The sequence below is a fragment of the Quercus robur genome, chromosome 7, assembly GCF_932294415.1.
Source record: "Quercus robur chromosome 7, dhQueRobu3.1, whole genome shotgun sequence".
Classification (NCBI taxonomy): Eukaryota; Viridiplantae; Streptophyta; class Magnoliopsida; order Fagales; family Fagaceae; genus Quercus; species Quercus robur.
The window spans coordinates 1,830,654-1,844,267 of NC_065540.1; the positions used below are offsets into that span (position 1 = coordinate 1,830,654).

At 35.6% G+C, this 13,614-nt stretch overlaps 1 protein-coding gene across 1 annotated transcript; it reads left to right on the plus strand.

The window, feature by feature from the left end:
• Positions 1–7,277: 7,277 nt before the first annotated feature.
• On the plus strand, positions 7,278–13,084 carry LOC126691669 (ras-related protein RABE1c-like). Its single transcript, XM_050386756.1, has 9 exons — positions 7,278–7,439; positions 7,554–7,656; positions 10,763–10,835; positions 10,931–11,031; positions 11,766–11,831; positions 12,066–12,163; positions 12,367–12,429; positions 12,527–12,619; positions 12,800–13,084. The coding sequence occupies exons 2-9, from the start codon at positions 7,584–7,586 to the stop codon at positions 12,881–12,883; spliced, it is 651 nt and encodes a 216-aa protein (XP_050242713.1). The 5' UTR covers positions 7,278–7,439; positions 7,554–7,583; the 3' UTR covers positions 12,884–13,084.
• The last annotated feature ends 530 nt before the right edge of the window (positions 13,085–13,614 follow it).

The following is a 13,614-nucleotide window of genomic DNA, read 5'->3' on the forward strand; positions in this document are numbered from 1 at the left end:
GTTAAATTTTTAAATTGTCAAATGCATTTGTTCTCAATTATTATGGCATGCAACCAACTGACCAACAAGGCAAAGAAATAATTTAAATGTTTAAAAACACATGTATATGCCATTTTGTTCTCAGTTATGCCACACGACGAGACATCAATAAAAAAAGAAAAAAAAAAGAGACAATCTATCTTTTTTTTTTTTGAGAATCAGAGACAATCTATCTAGAAGACTAGAACGGGTAAAAAAAAGATTGGAAATTTTGGTGTATAAAAAATCATATAATAATGATAAATTTGTGACTTGGTTTTAGGAGGTACTAGGACTACAACTTGGTTTTGTTAGCAACAATCAGTTGGCAACTGGCCCCAAACCATGATACCTTGCGTGTGGAGGTTTAAAAGCCAAATATAATAGTATATATGTCGAGTGAGAGTCGTTGGTTAGGTTGAATGATGACAAAACTAAGAATGCTTCATTGATTTGGTGAGTGTAGACATCTTATATTATATTTGTATCCCAATAGACTACCGGCACAATTCGTGATCCGACCCGGTACTTTTGAGTCCCATGGTAGGCTTGGTAGCCACTAGCCCAATGAATTAGGCAATGGATTGATTTTTCAGCCCATGGATGCCCATTGGGCTAGCCCGTTAGCCTACAATATATAATAAAATAATTTGAGGAGTGTGGGGTAGCCCGCAATATATAATAAAATAATTTAAGGGGCTAGAACATGAGACATGAGAGAGAAAGATGTAAGACCAAACACCTCTAATCACTAGGATACCAAAAATGGCTATATTAAGTTATGCTTAATTAATATATATTTTTCTACTGAGTTAGATAAAGAGAGGGAAAAAAAAAATTAAAACTCAAAGTAAGTAGAAAAATGAATATTAATTAAGCATAACTATTGTAAGGGGAGAGATTAATGCCCCTTAATAAAATATGCGGGGAGGCTAAACTGAGACTCAACATTGGGCTTCAAGGTACAGGGACCCGACCAAACCAACCAAATTTGATCGACCTGAAGCCCAGTAGGCGGATCCAAATAGCTTGGTTTGTCGGATACGAGTTTTCTTCCTTTGAAAACCAAAACTTTGGTTCTAGTGGCAGATTAAAGAATTAGAAAATATAAATCAACTTGATCAAAGTATATTAAAATTACTTTTAAATTCCCCCCCCCCCCCCCTTCCCATGTTTCCTCTGATTGGTAGAAAATCTACCAACTTATCTTTAGAAATTATATTTTGTTTAGCCCTCATAATGTTTAGGCAAAGTGATAAGGTTTAAGATTTTTTCCCCACGTGTCTTCCTCTCACTAGTAGAAAATCTACCACCTATCTTCAAAATATATATATTTTTTCATCTCTCATTAGTTTCTAGGTAAGTTGTATACAGTTATCTTACACTTTTCCTACATGCAAAATCAAAAACAACCACTCAAACTCAAAATAAAAAATTTGGATATCTCTCTCTCTCTCCCTCTCTTTAGTTTTCACTTTTCACTTTTCAAGCTCTTTCCAGTCTCCATACTCCTCTCTAGCTGTCTTTATCATCACCATGTCGCTACCTCACTTTCTTTCCTCCACGGTCAAAATGAGTTTAGTCTCAGTATATTTTCTTCCTTTCTCATCTCTCTTTTTCTCTATTTTGAGATATGAGTTTATTATTTGTTCAAATCACTCTATAGTTATTGATTTGATTTGTTTGGTCATAGATTTGAGTTATTACTTATCAAACTTGAAACATTAACATAAAAATTTAAAACCCTATCACATTTTTATTTTGTTTATCTGATTTGTATTTTATTGATCATTTGTTTGATTTGTTTTATTAATATTTTTTGATTCATTTTGTTGACCAATTTGTAGCCCAGACTTGCCAAACCGACGATTCCAACTTGCCCAACTGATGACCCAAAACGTCGGGTTGGACCAGTATGTTCGATCGAGTATGAGTTCAATTTTCAGTCACCCAACTCAATCAAGTCGAGTACGGGTCAGCTCCAAACCCAACCCAACTTATGGATAACCCTAGGTGCAGTCCAAAGGCTTTTGGTGTAGTGATAGGCCTATCCAAGCAAAAAGTAAAGGTTGTACCTTAGCAAGACAACATCAGGGCTCAAGGAAACATTTTGTGATAATTAGTAAATACAAGGATAACTCTATTACAACAAACACAAAAAATAAAATAGTCCAATGGTAGAGTAGAATTAGATTGACGGTCCAATAGTTAATTATTAAACAAATTCAGATAAGTGTCCACATCAGAAAATTATTATGTTCTTTGATCAAAAGGGTCTTGAGTACTTTTTCCTACTACCGTATCAACATGAGGGAAAAACTCTATTGTCACAAATACATTATATCATTCAATGGAAACAAGTGGTAAGAACTAGAGGTTCCATGACTATATATATAAAAAAAAAGAAAAAGAAAAAAAAAAAAGAGGATGGCTATTTAGTATGGAATGAAGGGAGAAAGAGAGAGTCCAGCTTAATGCAGCAAATATTTAACCAAGATTCTTATGGAAAATGCATAATGGGTAGTGAAGGCTACTTTCAAGTGAGTTGGCGAATAAATGTATGGTGATAGGGAAAGGAAGAGGTAGAGAGACTTAGCTATTTTTGGCCATCGGTGATGAAAGGCTACTTATAACTAATTAGAGAATATTTCTGGTGCTGGGATTTGTTAAAAAGGAAAGGAATGTGTTGTGGATAGGTGAATATGGATTTTTATGGACTGCAAGAGGTTATTTATGGGTTGGAAGTGCTGATCTACAAGCTAAAGGAGGTCTTATTTATGAACAAAGGGCTGGAAATAACAAAAACGACATATAATTTAAGAGAGGTTGGTCTATCTTGGGAGAGTTAATGGGGGTTTTCTTTTTTAGTGGAGCTTAGGGGGTGATTAGCAAGGGTTAAAAAACATTGGGTTTGATTAGCAAGAAGAGTGTTAGAGTATTTAACCTAGGCTTTGGCTAAAAATGGGGTGATTTCCTTTTGGGATTTTTTCCCCTCTTTTGAGTAATATTAGCTGGAGGTGAATATTTGGCTAATCTTGCATTAAATGTTGAGATTCTAGGGATTGATTACAACCAATGAGGTTAAGGCAGGTATTAGGATTAGAATCTTGATTACTGCAACTGAGATTTGAGCCCTAAAGAGTAGGACTTGTCACCCCAAGCCAGGTGTCAAGTTTTTAGCCTACTTTAAAGGGTTCTATTGGAGATCTCTTTATGCCTTCCAACCACATTTCCCTAAATTTCTCCTTCTGGGGTTCATGGGCTTGAAACTTGAATTGATTCTTAGACATATTTGGCACTTAGAAAGTTGGTTTGTTGGACCTTGAGTAATTTGGTCATGGCCTCCTTCTGCTGGAACTAGAACTTGGGGAAGAAAATGAACATTTTTTGTCCATCAGACTTTAGGTGTCAGCCCAACCCCTGCATATTGTTCATGTCAGGAGTGTTAGTGGTAGTAGGACTGATGGGACATGTAGTTAGCTTTTAATTTGGTTTGGGAGCTTGGTTCTTCTCAAGGAGCTATCCAATTGAGTCTTGTTAGAGATGAATTGAAGGGATGCTGTCTAGCTGGCTTAGCTACTTGCTTTGGACTGTTTTGGTTGGTATTTTGGGTTGGGCTTAGCCTTGAGGGCTGAGCACTTCAGCTAGGCCTTGCTTTTGTGGTTCTCTCCACCTGGGCTTGTTCATTTTCCATCGCTTCTTGGGTCCTACAATATGGAAAATGTTGCCACATATTGCTATGGGTGTTTCTTTTTACTCCTCATGGGTTTTTATTGTTAATAAAAATATAATGTTTTCTTTGGTTAATGAATATTTGTAATTTGTTTTGGGTAATAATTTGCAAGGCTTTATAATAATAGTATTTGACATAAGCTTAATTATTTCAAAATGCTTGTTAATAATATTTACTATAAGGTTTTTAAATAATGACCTCCATGGTTCTTTTGGGAATAACATTTGCCATAGGTCTTAACAGAGGCAATATCTATGGGCTTTAAATAAGACTTAGTAAACATGACGTTCTCATGAGCTTTTAATAAATGATGGGTTTGTAGGATGAATAATTACCATGGTGTTGAAAGTAAAAAAGTATGAATATAAGATAAGGGCAAGACTTAGGTACTGTTTCTTAGGTTACCTTCTTAAGATTCTGCTATGTGGATTTTTTCTCATGGGATGTAAGGGTATTTTTTTTAATTAAATAGCCACATGGCTGATTCTTAAGAAGGGAACCTAAGGAACAACACCAAGGTACTGTCCCTAAGTTTTGTCAATAAGATAAATAGTGACTATGAGTTTTTATATAGATTTAATGGGTTTAAGATAAAAAATCATAGCCTTCTATGAGCTTTTTATAAAATGATTGCCATGGGTTTTGAAAATAGAGAATTACCATGAGTTTGTGATATGATTTAAAATAATTATTTATTATTATTTTTTGAATAAGATTTAAAATAATTATGGTTATGGGTTTAGGAACTTAAATAATCTTATTTGTCAAGAATTGTTTATCATTGGGTTTTAAGTAAAATACTTATGATATAGTATTTGCCAAGTATTAATAAACTTGGTCTTTTGATAAAATAGTGTCAAGTGGTTAGCTTGGATTTTTGATGTTATCAATAAGAATTGAGATTTGATGATGCCATGTAGCAATGTGCTTTGATAATAAGAATTGAGTTTTTCAAGTTGCCAATAAGAATCGGCCTTTGATGATGGCACGTGGCAATGAGCTTTGATAGTGTCAATAAGAATTGAGTTTTTTATGATGCTAATAAGAATTGGGCTTTAATAGATGTTTTGGATTAAGCTTGAACCATGGGCTTTGATTATAAGATTTGAGTCCTATTGATAAAATAATTTGGCCTTGAGTTTGAACCATGAGCTTAGCTTCTCTTTCTTTCTTTCTTTCTTTCTTTCTTTTCTTTTTTTTTTTTTTTTTTTTTTTTTTTTTTTGTTTTTAAGAAACAACCATGAGCTTTGTTAAATCATGATAATAGAATTAAATAGGATGCAAAATACTGGGCTTTTTGTAATGGTTTATATTGGTAGCCCAATCTAGTGATGTAAAGGAGAATATTTATGGGCTAACTTGATAATGGGATAAAAGATATTTATAGATGCCTAATCATAATTTATTGATGATATTTGGGGTTTTTTTGTTTTGTTTTGTTGTGTGAATGGGTAATGTTAATATCGAATAAAAATAAAACACGTGGCGGGTATGAAAGTGTGTACCTTAACAATTATATATATTTATATTTATTGTAGTAATGAAACTATTCTCACCTTAATATATTTATAAATGCATCAATGTACTTGTTTATTCCATTCAATACTAGTTACTCAATAGTTACACACCGAGAGAAAGAGATCAAAGAGGAAATTATCACCTTTCGAAGGTAGGTTCGGTCGACATGCCAAATCTTGGCATACACTATGGGATGGTATTTTACCACGTAACAAAATAAAAAAACAAATTTTGAAAGTGGGGGACTAGGTGCAAAAGTTGTTGGACTTGATGTTACAAAATTGTAGAACAACAACATTATATATCACTACTTGTTGCTAATATTACTTTTAGGGAAGCTAATAAGCCGCGTACCTCTAATGAAGGTAAAACATGATTTTCAGGAAGCCAACAAGTGTGTTGATGCACTAATGTGAAGGAGGGTGGAAACTCTAGCAAGATTTTGCATTATTTGAGAACTTTCGTACAAATGTTTTACTATTACTTTTAAATTTATAGAGTTAGACTAATGTACATGTAGTTTATCCCTAAGGACCTAATGGTTCATAAGGCTTTGAAAGATTCATGAGGAATTGATTTAAAAACCTTTACTTAACATCTTAGAGCACCCACAGTAGATGTGGGATATGTGCCAAATGCTAAATATTTGGCATATATCCCACACCAAACACCATTTGACCCCATTTATCAGATGTGTCATATCTCATATTTTTTGTAACATGCTACAGTAAAGTCACAAATTTGCAACGGTACGGAACGCGTGTGGCAAACTGATTTATTCTTTTTTTATTCCTCTTTCTCTCTCATCTCTCCGTCAGTCTCACCTTTCTCACCCCAATCCTCTCCTCTCAAACCCCAACCCTCACTGCTCTTCCACGCCCACGATCACTTCCACGCCGATGTCGACGCTGATCTCTCTCTAGCAATGGTTTTTCTATTTTTTTTTTTTGGCTGTGGTTTGATGGTTCGGTTCGGACGGAGGTGGGTGGGTTCGGATGGGCTAGGCTATGGGTTAGTGATGTCGGTGTGGGTCTGTTGTGTGGGTTGGCGATGACGATGACGGCGATGAAGATGGTGGGTTTGGAGTCTGGGTTGAGGTGGGAGGCGGTGGGTTTGTCGGGGTTTATGGTTGAGGTGGTGGTGGTGGTGGGGCTTTCGATTTGGTGTTGGTGAGCTATGGGTTATGGGTCAAGGTTTTGGGGCAGCAGCATTGTGGGTTGAGGTTGGTTGCGGCAGCGTTATGGATTTTGGTCCGGTGGTTACTTGAGTTTGTTTGTTGATGGGTTGGTTGGGTTGGGGTTTTGGGTCGGTGATTGGTTGAGACAGTTGATGGGTGGCGGAGGATTTGGCTGGATTTGTTTGGGTTGGGGTTATGGTTGTTTGTTGTGGAATTTGGCTGGATTTGCTTGGGTTTGCTTTGAGTTGTGTTTTTGGTTGTGGAGGATGTGGTGGTTGTGTGGTGGTGGCTGTTGGTTGTTGGCAGCAGTATGATGACTGTTGATTGTGTTGATGAGTTGTAAATATTATTTTAATGTGTAGTAAATATTATTTTAATGTATAGAATTGAATGATTAAACATCTGATAAATGAGATATTGTAAAATGATATGGTAAAATAATAAAACAGGCATTTGATGTGATAAAATGACATAATTTTTGTAACGGCTGCTACGGATGCTCTTAGGGCCATTTCCAGAAATTATTCACTCATTGTAATGACGTGGTGTAAGATATATATATTTTTGCTTGTAAGATATTTGGTGTAAGATATTTGAATATTAAAAAAAAAAGAAAAGAAAAAAAAAAAGTCGTTGCACATGCACTGGCATTTTCCACAAAGCAACCTGTAACCGGCTAAACCAGTGTCGTCAACGACGTCTTTCATCTCCCCAGCGAATCAAAACATCGTCGTTTCATTAATCCGTCAAGTCTATTATCGTGCGTCCGATCGATCCAGATCTCAATGCATTCACAATCCAACGGCTCAAAAGTCCCCTCTCATAACTTACTAGTAATAACGCGCCTTTTCCAAACTTTTATTCTCTCCTCGAAAACCATTTTTCTTAACGGCCGACCGGTGCTGACGTTTCACCAGGGACGCTTCGTTTCCTCTTTTCTCTCAAAAACTTCGAATCTCTCTCTTTCTCTCTCTCACTCTTCCCTCCGATCTGGTACTTCCTTTTCACAAATCCTCCAAATTATCGTCTCAATTTTTTAAATTTCAAATTTTAAATTCATTTTTTGTTTCATTTATTTATTAATCAATCAGTGTCATTTTCGTTTAGGGTTTGCTTCTTCGGTGATAGAATTTTTCAATGGCTGCTCCACCTGCAAGAGCTCGAGCCGATTACGATTACCTCATAAAGCTCCTTCTGATCGGCGATAGCGGTACGATTTTACTTTTTTGCCCTTTCAAAAAATCTGCCATTTCCTTTACTTGATTTGATCGTATTTTAGGCCTGATTCGATTGTAGTTTATGTTACTTTGAGCTAAACACCAACGATTGGCTAAATTTTAGTAGTTTTTATGAGGAAAATAATGGTGGATCTTTTGGTATGTAGTGTGGAATGCATTTCAGATTTGATTGGTAATTGTGTTATTAATTAACTGACTGCTTCTGAGTTTGGGGTTATTTGATAGTGCCACTTTAATAGAATTCTGTATATGATTTTAGCGCGGTGTAATTGAAAATGGCGACGCGTGTTAAACTTGTTATGCCAATGAGCTCTAGGTCAAATGGCATTTCCTCCTGTAATGATTGGATGAAGGGGGAGGGTGTGTGTAACTTACCAATGAAAAGGAAAAAAGGTAAGTAAGTGCTGTTTGGTTGAAGATAGGTTTTGATCTAAGGGTTGTCGTTGGGACGAAACTAAAGGAATGCCATTTATCTTGTCAAATTTTATGTCTTTAAAGTTTGATTTGATTGCGCATTTTTTGAGATTCTCCTACATCTGTTCTCTTTGAGTTGGAGAAAACTCGTCTGCAGGTTTGGTTTTGGTTTTCCATTATCTGTCAGAATCCTGAATAATATTTTTTTTTTCCATACCTCAGCCTTAATATGCGAATAAGAACTTGTGCGCAATAAGCTTGAGATCCTTTCTTCCATTTGTAACATGAACAAGTCATTTAAAATGAATTACCATCATCAAGCACCATACAACTCTCTTATAAGAATTGGATCTCATTGCATCTCTTTAATTTTGTCAAATTGAGTCTTGCTCTATAAATTCTTCCCAAATACATAGGTGACCAATTAGACTTTAAGAATCCCAGTGATCAGTGATGCCTCCGTGCACTTTATTCACTCGCCATGCAGGTTCTCAACTCACAAGCTCAAATAGCATAAGCAAACAATGGCAACACACACACGCACACACCCAAAGAGAGAGACCAAATAGAAAATCATCACTGTCTGTGGGTAGGTTTGGTTGACTAGGCCTAGAGTCAGTAGACAGTGTGGGATGGTCTTTACCATGTAACAAACTGAAATTACAAACTGTGAAAGTGGAGTTAGATGCAAAAGTTTTTGTGGACTTGACATCGCAAAATTCTAGTACTGACAATGTTACTTCTTCGCCTATTGCTGATTTTAGCAAGCTAATATGCCACATACCTCTAACAAGGGTGAAACACTACTTTTTAAAAAGTCAACAAGTGTGCTGATGCGCGGAGGAGGGTGAAACTATAGCAAGATTTTGCATTATTTGAGCACCCTTGTTCAAATGTTTGAATTTTATCGCTTTTAAATTTAGACTAAATGGATATATATTTTAACCTCAAGAGGTAGGGTTAGTGGTTCTTGAGAGGCTTTATAAGATTCATGAAGTATTGGGTTCAAAACCGTTAGCTAGAATTTTTGGGCCACTCGTAAGGAATTGCTCCTTGAAATTACTTGATGTATGTGGGACGCGGAGGGATTGCATACACCGCCGGGGGGAGGGGGGGGGGGGAATAATCAAGTGTTTGAAGAGATCGGGACAACTTTGTTAGTATTAAAAAAAAAAAAATTGTTGCATCAGTATTTTCCACAACTTATAAGAATAAAGATTCTCATGATTATTAAAAACTATGCCGATGAAAGAATTATTAAAAAGCACTTCTTTACGAGCATAAGTGTCCATCATCACTTAAATTTTTATCTTTGAGAACACTAGTGGGTTATTCAAATAAACATGTGTATGCAAACATTCCTTGTCCAAAAGAACACTCTTTAGGACTTGTATCAAACATGTGGTGTGCATCAATCTCTTGGATAGTTTCTTTAGTATGTATTGAAGTACTTGCCTCAACATCACCCATTATCAAAGTAGACATCATAATCTGGTGGAGAATCCTAGTCTGTGGCACCATCTCTTTCTAAAAGTTCATCATTCAATTCAAATATTCACACCAACCTATCCTTCAATCTGCCTCTTGCCACATATTTTATGGGTCTAGCATCATGAAAAGAGTTTTCTTCTCTATTATCATTCTCATCTTCAAGACCACATATCGGTATGTCCTAGGGGTTGCAGTTGCCTCTTGGAATCTCCATATAGGCTACTGTTGGTTCCCATTGCTGAAGAACTTGTACAACAAATCTTCAATCATGCGCCTATTCTCAGCATCCCTTTTTGCTGGTCTTGATTTCCCCTACCCCAAGATCTCTACCACTTAAAGTTGAGAGTTGAGACCTTTGACTCAAATCTAAATTTTGTGGCTTAAATCTAGGATCTTTTGCTTTAATCCACTTGATATGGTGAGGATAATTTAGTTCTAGTGTAGAAGAAGGGTTGGAGAAAAGGTTGCTTACAATGACTCAAGAGGCTATTTATAAAGGTCTTTAATCCTACGTTTAACAATTTAATCCCAACTTTATTACAGGTTATATTACTTACATGCCAATTGTGGGTTTTAGTTAGCTCGACTAATAAAGTCTCTTGTTTTCGAATAAGGGACCTGAGTTTGAATCCCATCTACACCAAAAACCAATTGGTGTCTTGGCTTGATGATTAAGAGCAATGATTATAGAGTGGACATCATAGGCTTGAATCTTGGCATATCTATAAAAAAATGTTACATGCCAATCACATTACCTTTTTAAATTTTAAAGACATAATAATTAAATAAAACATAACATAAAGAAATACAATACAATGGACTAATGGACCTTTCTTTCCTTGTTGGCTTAAATTCTCCTACATTACTATCACTAAAGGTCACCTGAATTTAGTGCTAGCTTGTAATGTGGGACTAGAAATAGTGTCAAGAGCCTTGTAGCTTAACTGACATCTCTTAGTGTTTCCAACATAGACATCTAGGGTTCAAATCCCTCTTTCCCCAATAACTATTGTATTATCGAAAAAAAAGTGGGACTAGAAAGAGTGATGTTATAATCACTAGAAGAGGCCTCTCATTTTTATATATATAATTTTTTTGAGATATACCTTGCATCTTGTATATATTGAATTAGGATGCTGAATACTTCTACTGTACCTGTATTTGACACGGCAGGTGTGGGTAAGAGTTGCCTCCTCTTGCGGTTCTCTGATGGGTCGTTTACTACTAGTTTTATTACAACTATTGGGTAAGTGATTTCTAAGCCAGTATATACTGGGAATTTTTTTTTTTGTTTCTCCATGATCAGTTTCTAATGTCACTGGGTTTGATTATCTTTTACAGTATTGATTTTAAGATAAGGACCATAGAGCTTGATGGCAAAAGAATCAAACTACAAATTTGGGATACTGCTGGCCAGGAGCGGTTTCGAACGATTACAACTGGTTAGTATCTGGCCTTGAAGGTGATATCAATTGGGGTTGTAAATGTACTATTTATACAAAATTTATGGTATTGCACACATTATGGGAAATGCAGTTTTGTGTTGCATTGTTTGGAGTTTTCATAAGTTTTACAAAACTTTTTTTTGTTATCTTTGGCACAAAGGTGATTGAGAAAACTCACAATTGTGGGTGTTTTTGTATGTATTAGAGCATGTTTTTATAGAGGAGTAACATATAGTGTATGATATAACTAAACAGGAGCTTAAATAGTTTGCATAATCAATCAAATCGGAGTTGCAGTAAGGATTGACAGGCTGACATTTTAGCTGGTGTCTCCTGCCAAAAGCAGGAGCACGAAGGCATGGCATGTATGGATTAACTGTAAAGTACTTGAGCCTCTTGGCTTGGTGGTATCATTGAGGGGTAAATATATATGGTTTGCTCAATTTTTAGCAGAGCTGTGTTTGCTCAGATATTATACTGTTTTAATATAGTTTTTTTTTTTTTTAATTTAAAATTTAAAATTTAAAATTTTTAATCTTTTAATTATAGTTTATTTATTCAAGAATAATACTTGCAGAGCTTTGTTTTAATTGATAAATATTTATGTTTGATTACCATCCAAGTGTTGCTTTGCCTAATTTCAAGTGTTAGAAGCTTTCAGCCAAAAAAAAAAAAAAGATAAGAAAAGGAAGTGTTTTAGAAGCTTGATCAAGTATTGCTATCTTCTGCAGCTTACTACCGTGGAGCCATGGGAATTTTACTTGTGTATGATGTCACTGACGAGTCATCTTTTAACAGTAATGTCTTCCTTTACTCTTGTTATTTGAAGTTGGGAATCCTGTGATTATATTGATCACTCTTCTGCTTAACTGTATTTTATAGAGCAGACTAGATTTTTCGTGTTGCTATAATTGTGACACTTGATATCTTGAGGAGCTTCATTGCTTGGATGGAGTTTTTTTCCAATCAATGGTGAATATTAACTTTTCTGAGTATAAATGTTAATCAAACTGATTTATTTTTACATTCAGACATTAGGAATTGGATTCGTAACATTGAACAGCATGCTTCTGACAATGTCAACAAGATACTGGTTGGTAACAAGGCTGACATGGATGAAAGCAAAAGGGTCTGTCCTCCTCTGTGTGTGTGGGTGTGTGTGTGTGTGTGTGTGTGTGTGTGTGTGTGTGTGTGTGCATGTGCCTTCACATGCATGCACATGCAGGTGTGCGCATGCATACGTGCATCAGTTTTCTTTTGGGTGCATGCCTACGTGCATCAGTTTTCCTTTGGTTATTACTTATGTTGACTTGATGATGACCTTATTTTCAGGCTGTTCCTACCTCAAAGGGTCAAGCTCTTGCTGATGAATATGGTATCAAGTTCTTTGAGACTGTGAGTAAACTTTGTTGCTTATATTGAGCTTACAGTACTAGTTGGATTTTTCTTTCTTTCTTCTTTCTTTTTATGTTGTGAAGCCTGAAAATTACAGAGTGCAAAGACAAATTTAAACGTGGAAGAGGTTTTCTTTTCAATAGCTAGGGATATTAAGCAAAGGCTGGCGGATACTGACTCAAGGGCTGAGGTATAAGTATAACTTTGTTCGAACTTTGAAGTCATAAAGTGATAAAAATAAATAAATGTAAATGGGTTTTCTTCTTTTTTTGAAGTATTTTACATTTAACTAAAAATCTACACCAATCCTATATATATATGTCCTCTTGTAGCTTGTTCTAACAGAGTTTTAATTGTTGGATCTTCTCAGCCACAGACAATTAAGATTAACCAACCAGACCAGGCTGCAGGGGCTGCCCAAACTGCCCAAAGATCAGCTTGCTGTGGATCTTAAGCACATCGTCCTGAAGATGGGATCACAAGGATACATTTTCAAAGCAACCAGTTTGATGGAAAAAACTAATTTTGTTATAAATGTCTTTGTTGCCTGTATTGCCTCTCGCTGTTATTATTTTACGATCACTACTCATTTGGGTATGAATGGTAGATCTTCGTATTCTAAGATTAATTATATATTAGTTTGTTTTCCTTTTTCGGTTGTTGGTTTTTTGTTTTTTTGGGAGCTTGATAGAATCTAATTTGTTCTTGTCAGATTGCCATTACGAATTCTGATGTTGATAGTTGATTAGCAACAGCCTGCCTTTTTTTCTTCAGTTTTTCATAATAACTGTGTTTAGGTTAGCTTATTTTCTTTGACTTATTTTGCATAAAAAATTGGTTAAATTTCATTAACCTATCCTAAGGTTTGGGCCAATACCAATTAGGTCCAAGATATTTCAAAACTGGCTAAATTAGTCCCTAAACCCAAGTTAGCTCCTAACCACTGTTAGACCCGTTAGTTTGTACCCGATTTCCCTTCTCCTCTCTCTAATTCGCTCCTCTGGCAGTCATCCCTCTCTTCTCTCTCTCAAGACAGCCAAAACAAAGTCTCTTGTACAAAACCACAAGAAACCAACACAAAAATCATAAGATTTAGTTTTGAATCCATGAACATCCTCTGCCAAAAATAAAAAGCTTGAGTAAGGGAAAGTGTCAATTTCACCAAAAAAATTAAGATCTAAAATT

Excerpts from the sequence above, each read along its gene's own strand:
- LOC126691669 (XM_050386756.1), top strand. The coding sequence starts at position 7,584 with ATGGCTGCTCCACCTGCAAGAGCTCGAGCCGATTACGATTACCTCATA. Across the intron at positions 11,832-12,065 it reads TGACGAGTCATCTTTTAACA|ACATTAGGAATTGGATTCGT; the intron begins GTAATGTCTTCC and ends TTTTACATTCAG. Across the intron at positions 12,620-12,799 it reads ATACTGACTCAAGGGCTGAG|CCACAGACAATTAAGATTAA; the intron begins GTATAAGTATAA and ends GGATCTTCTCAG.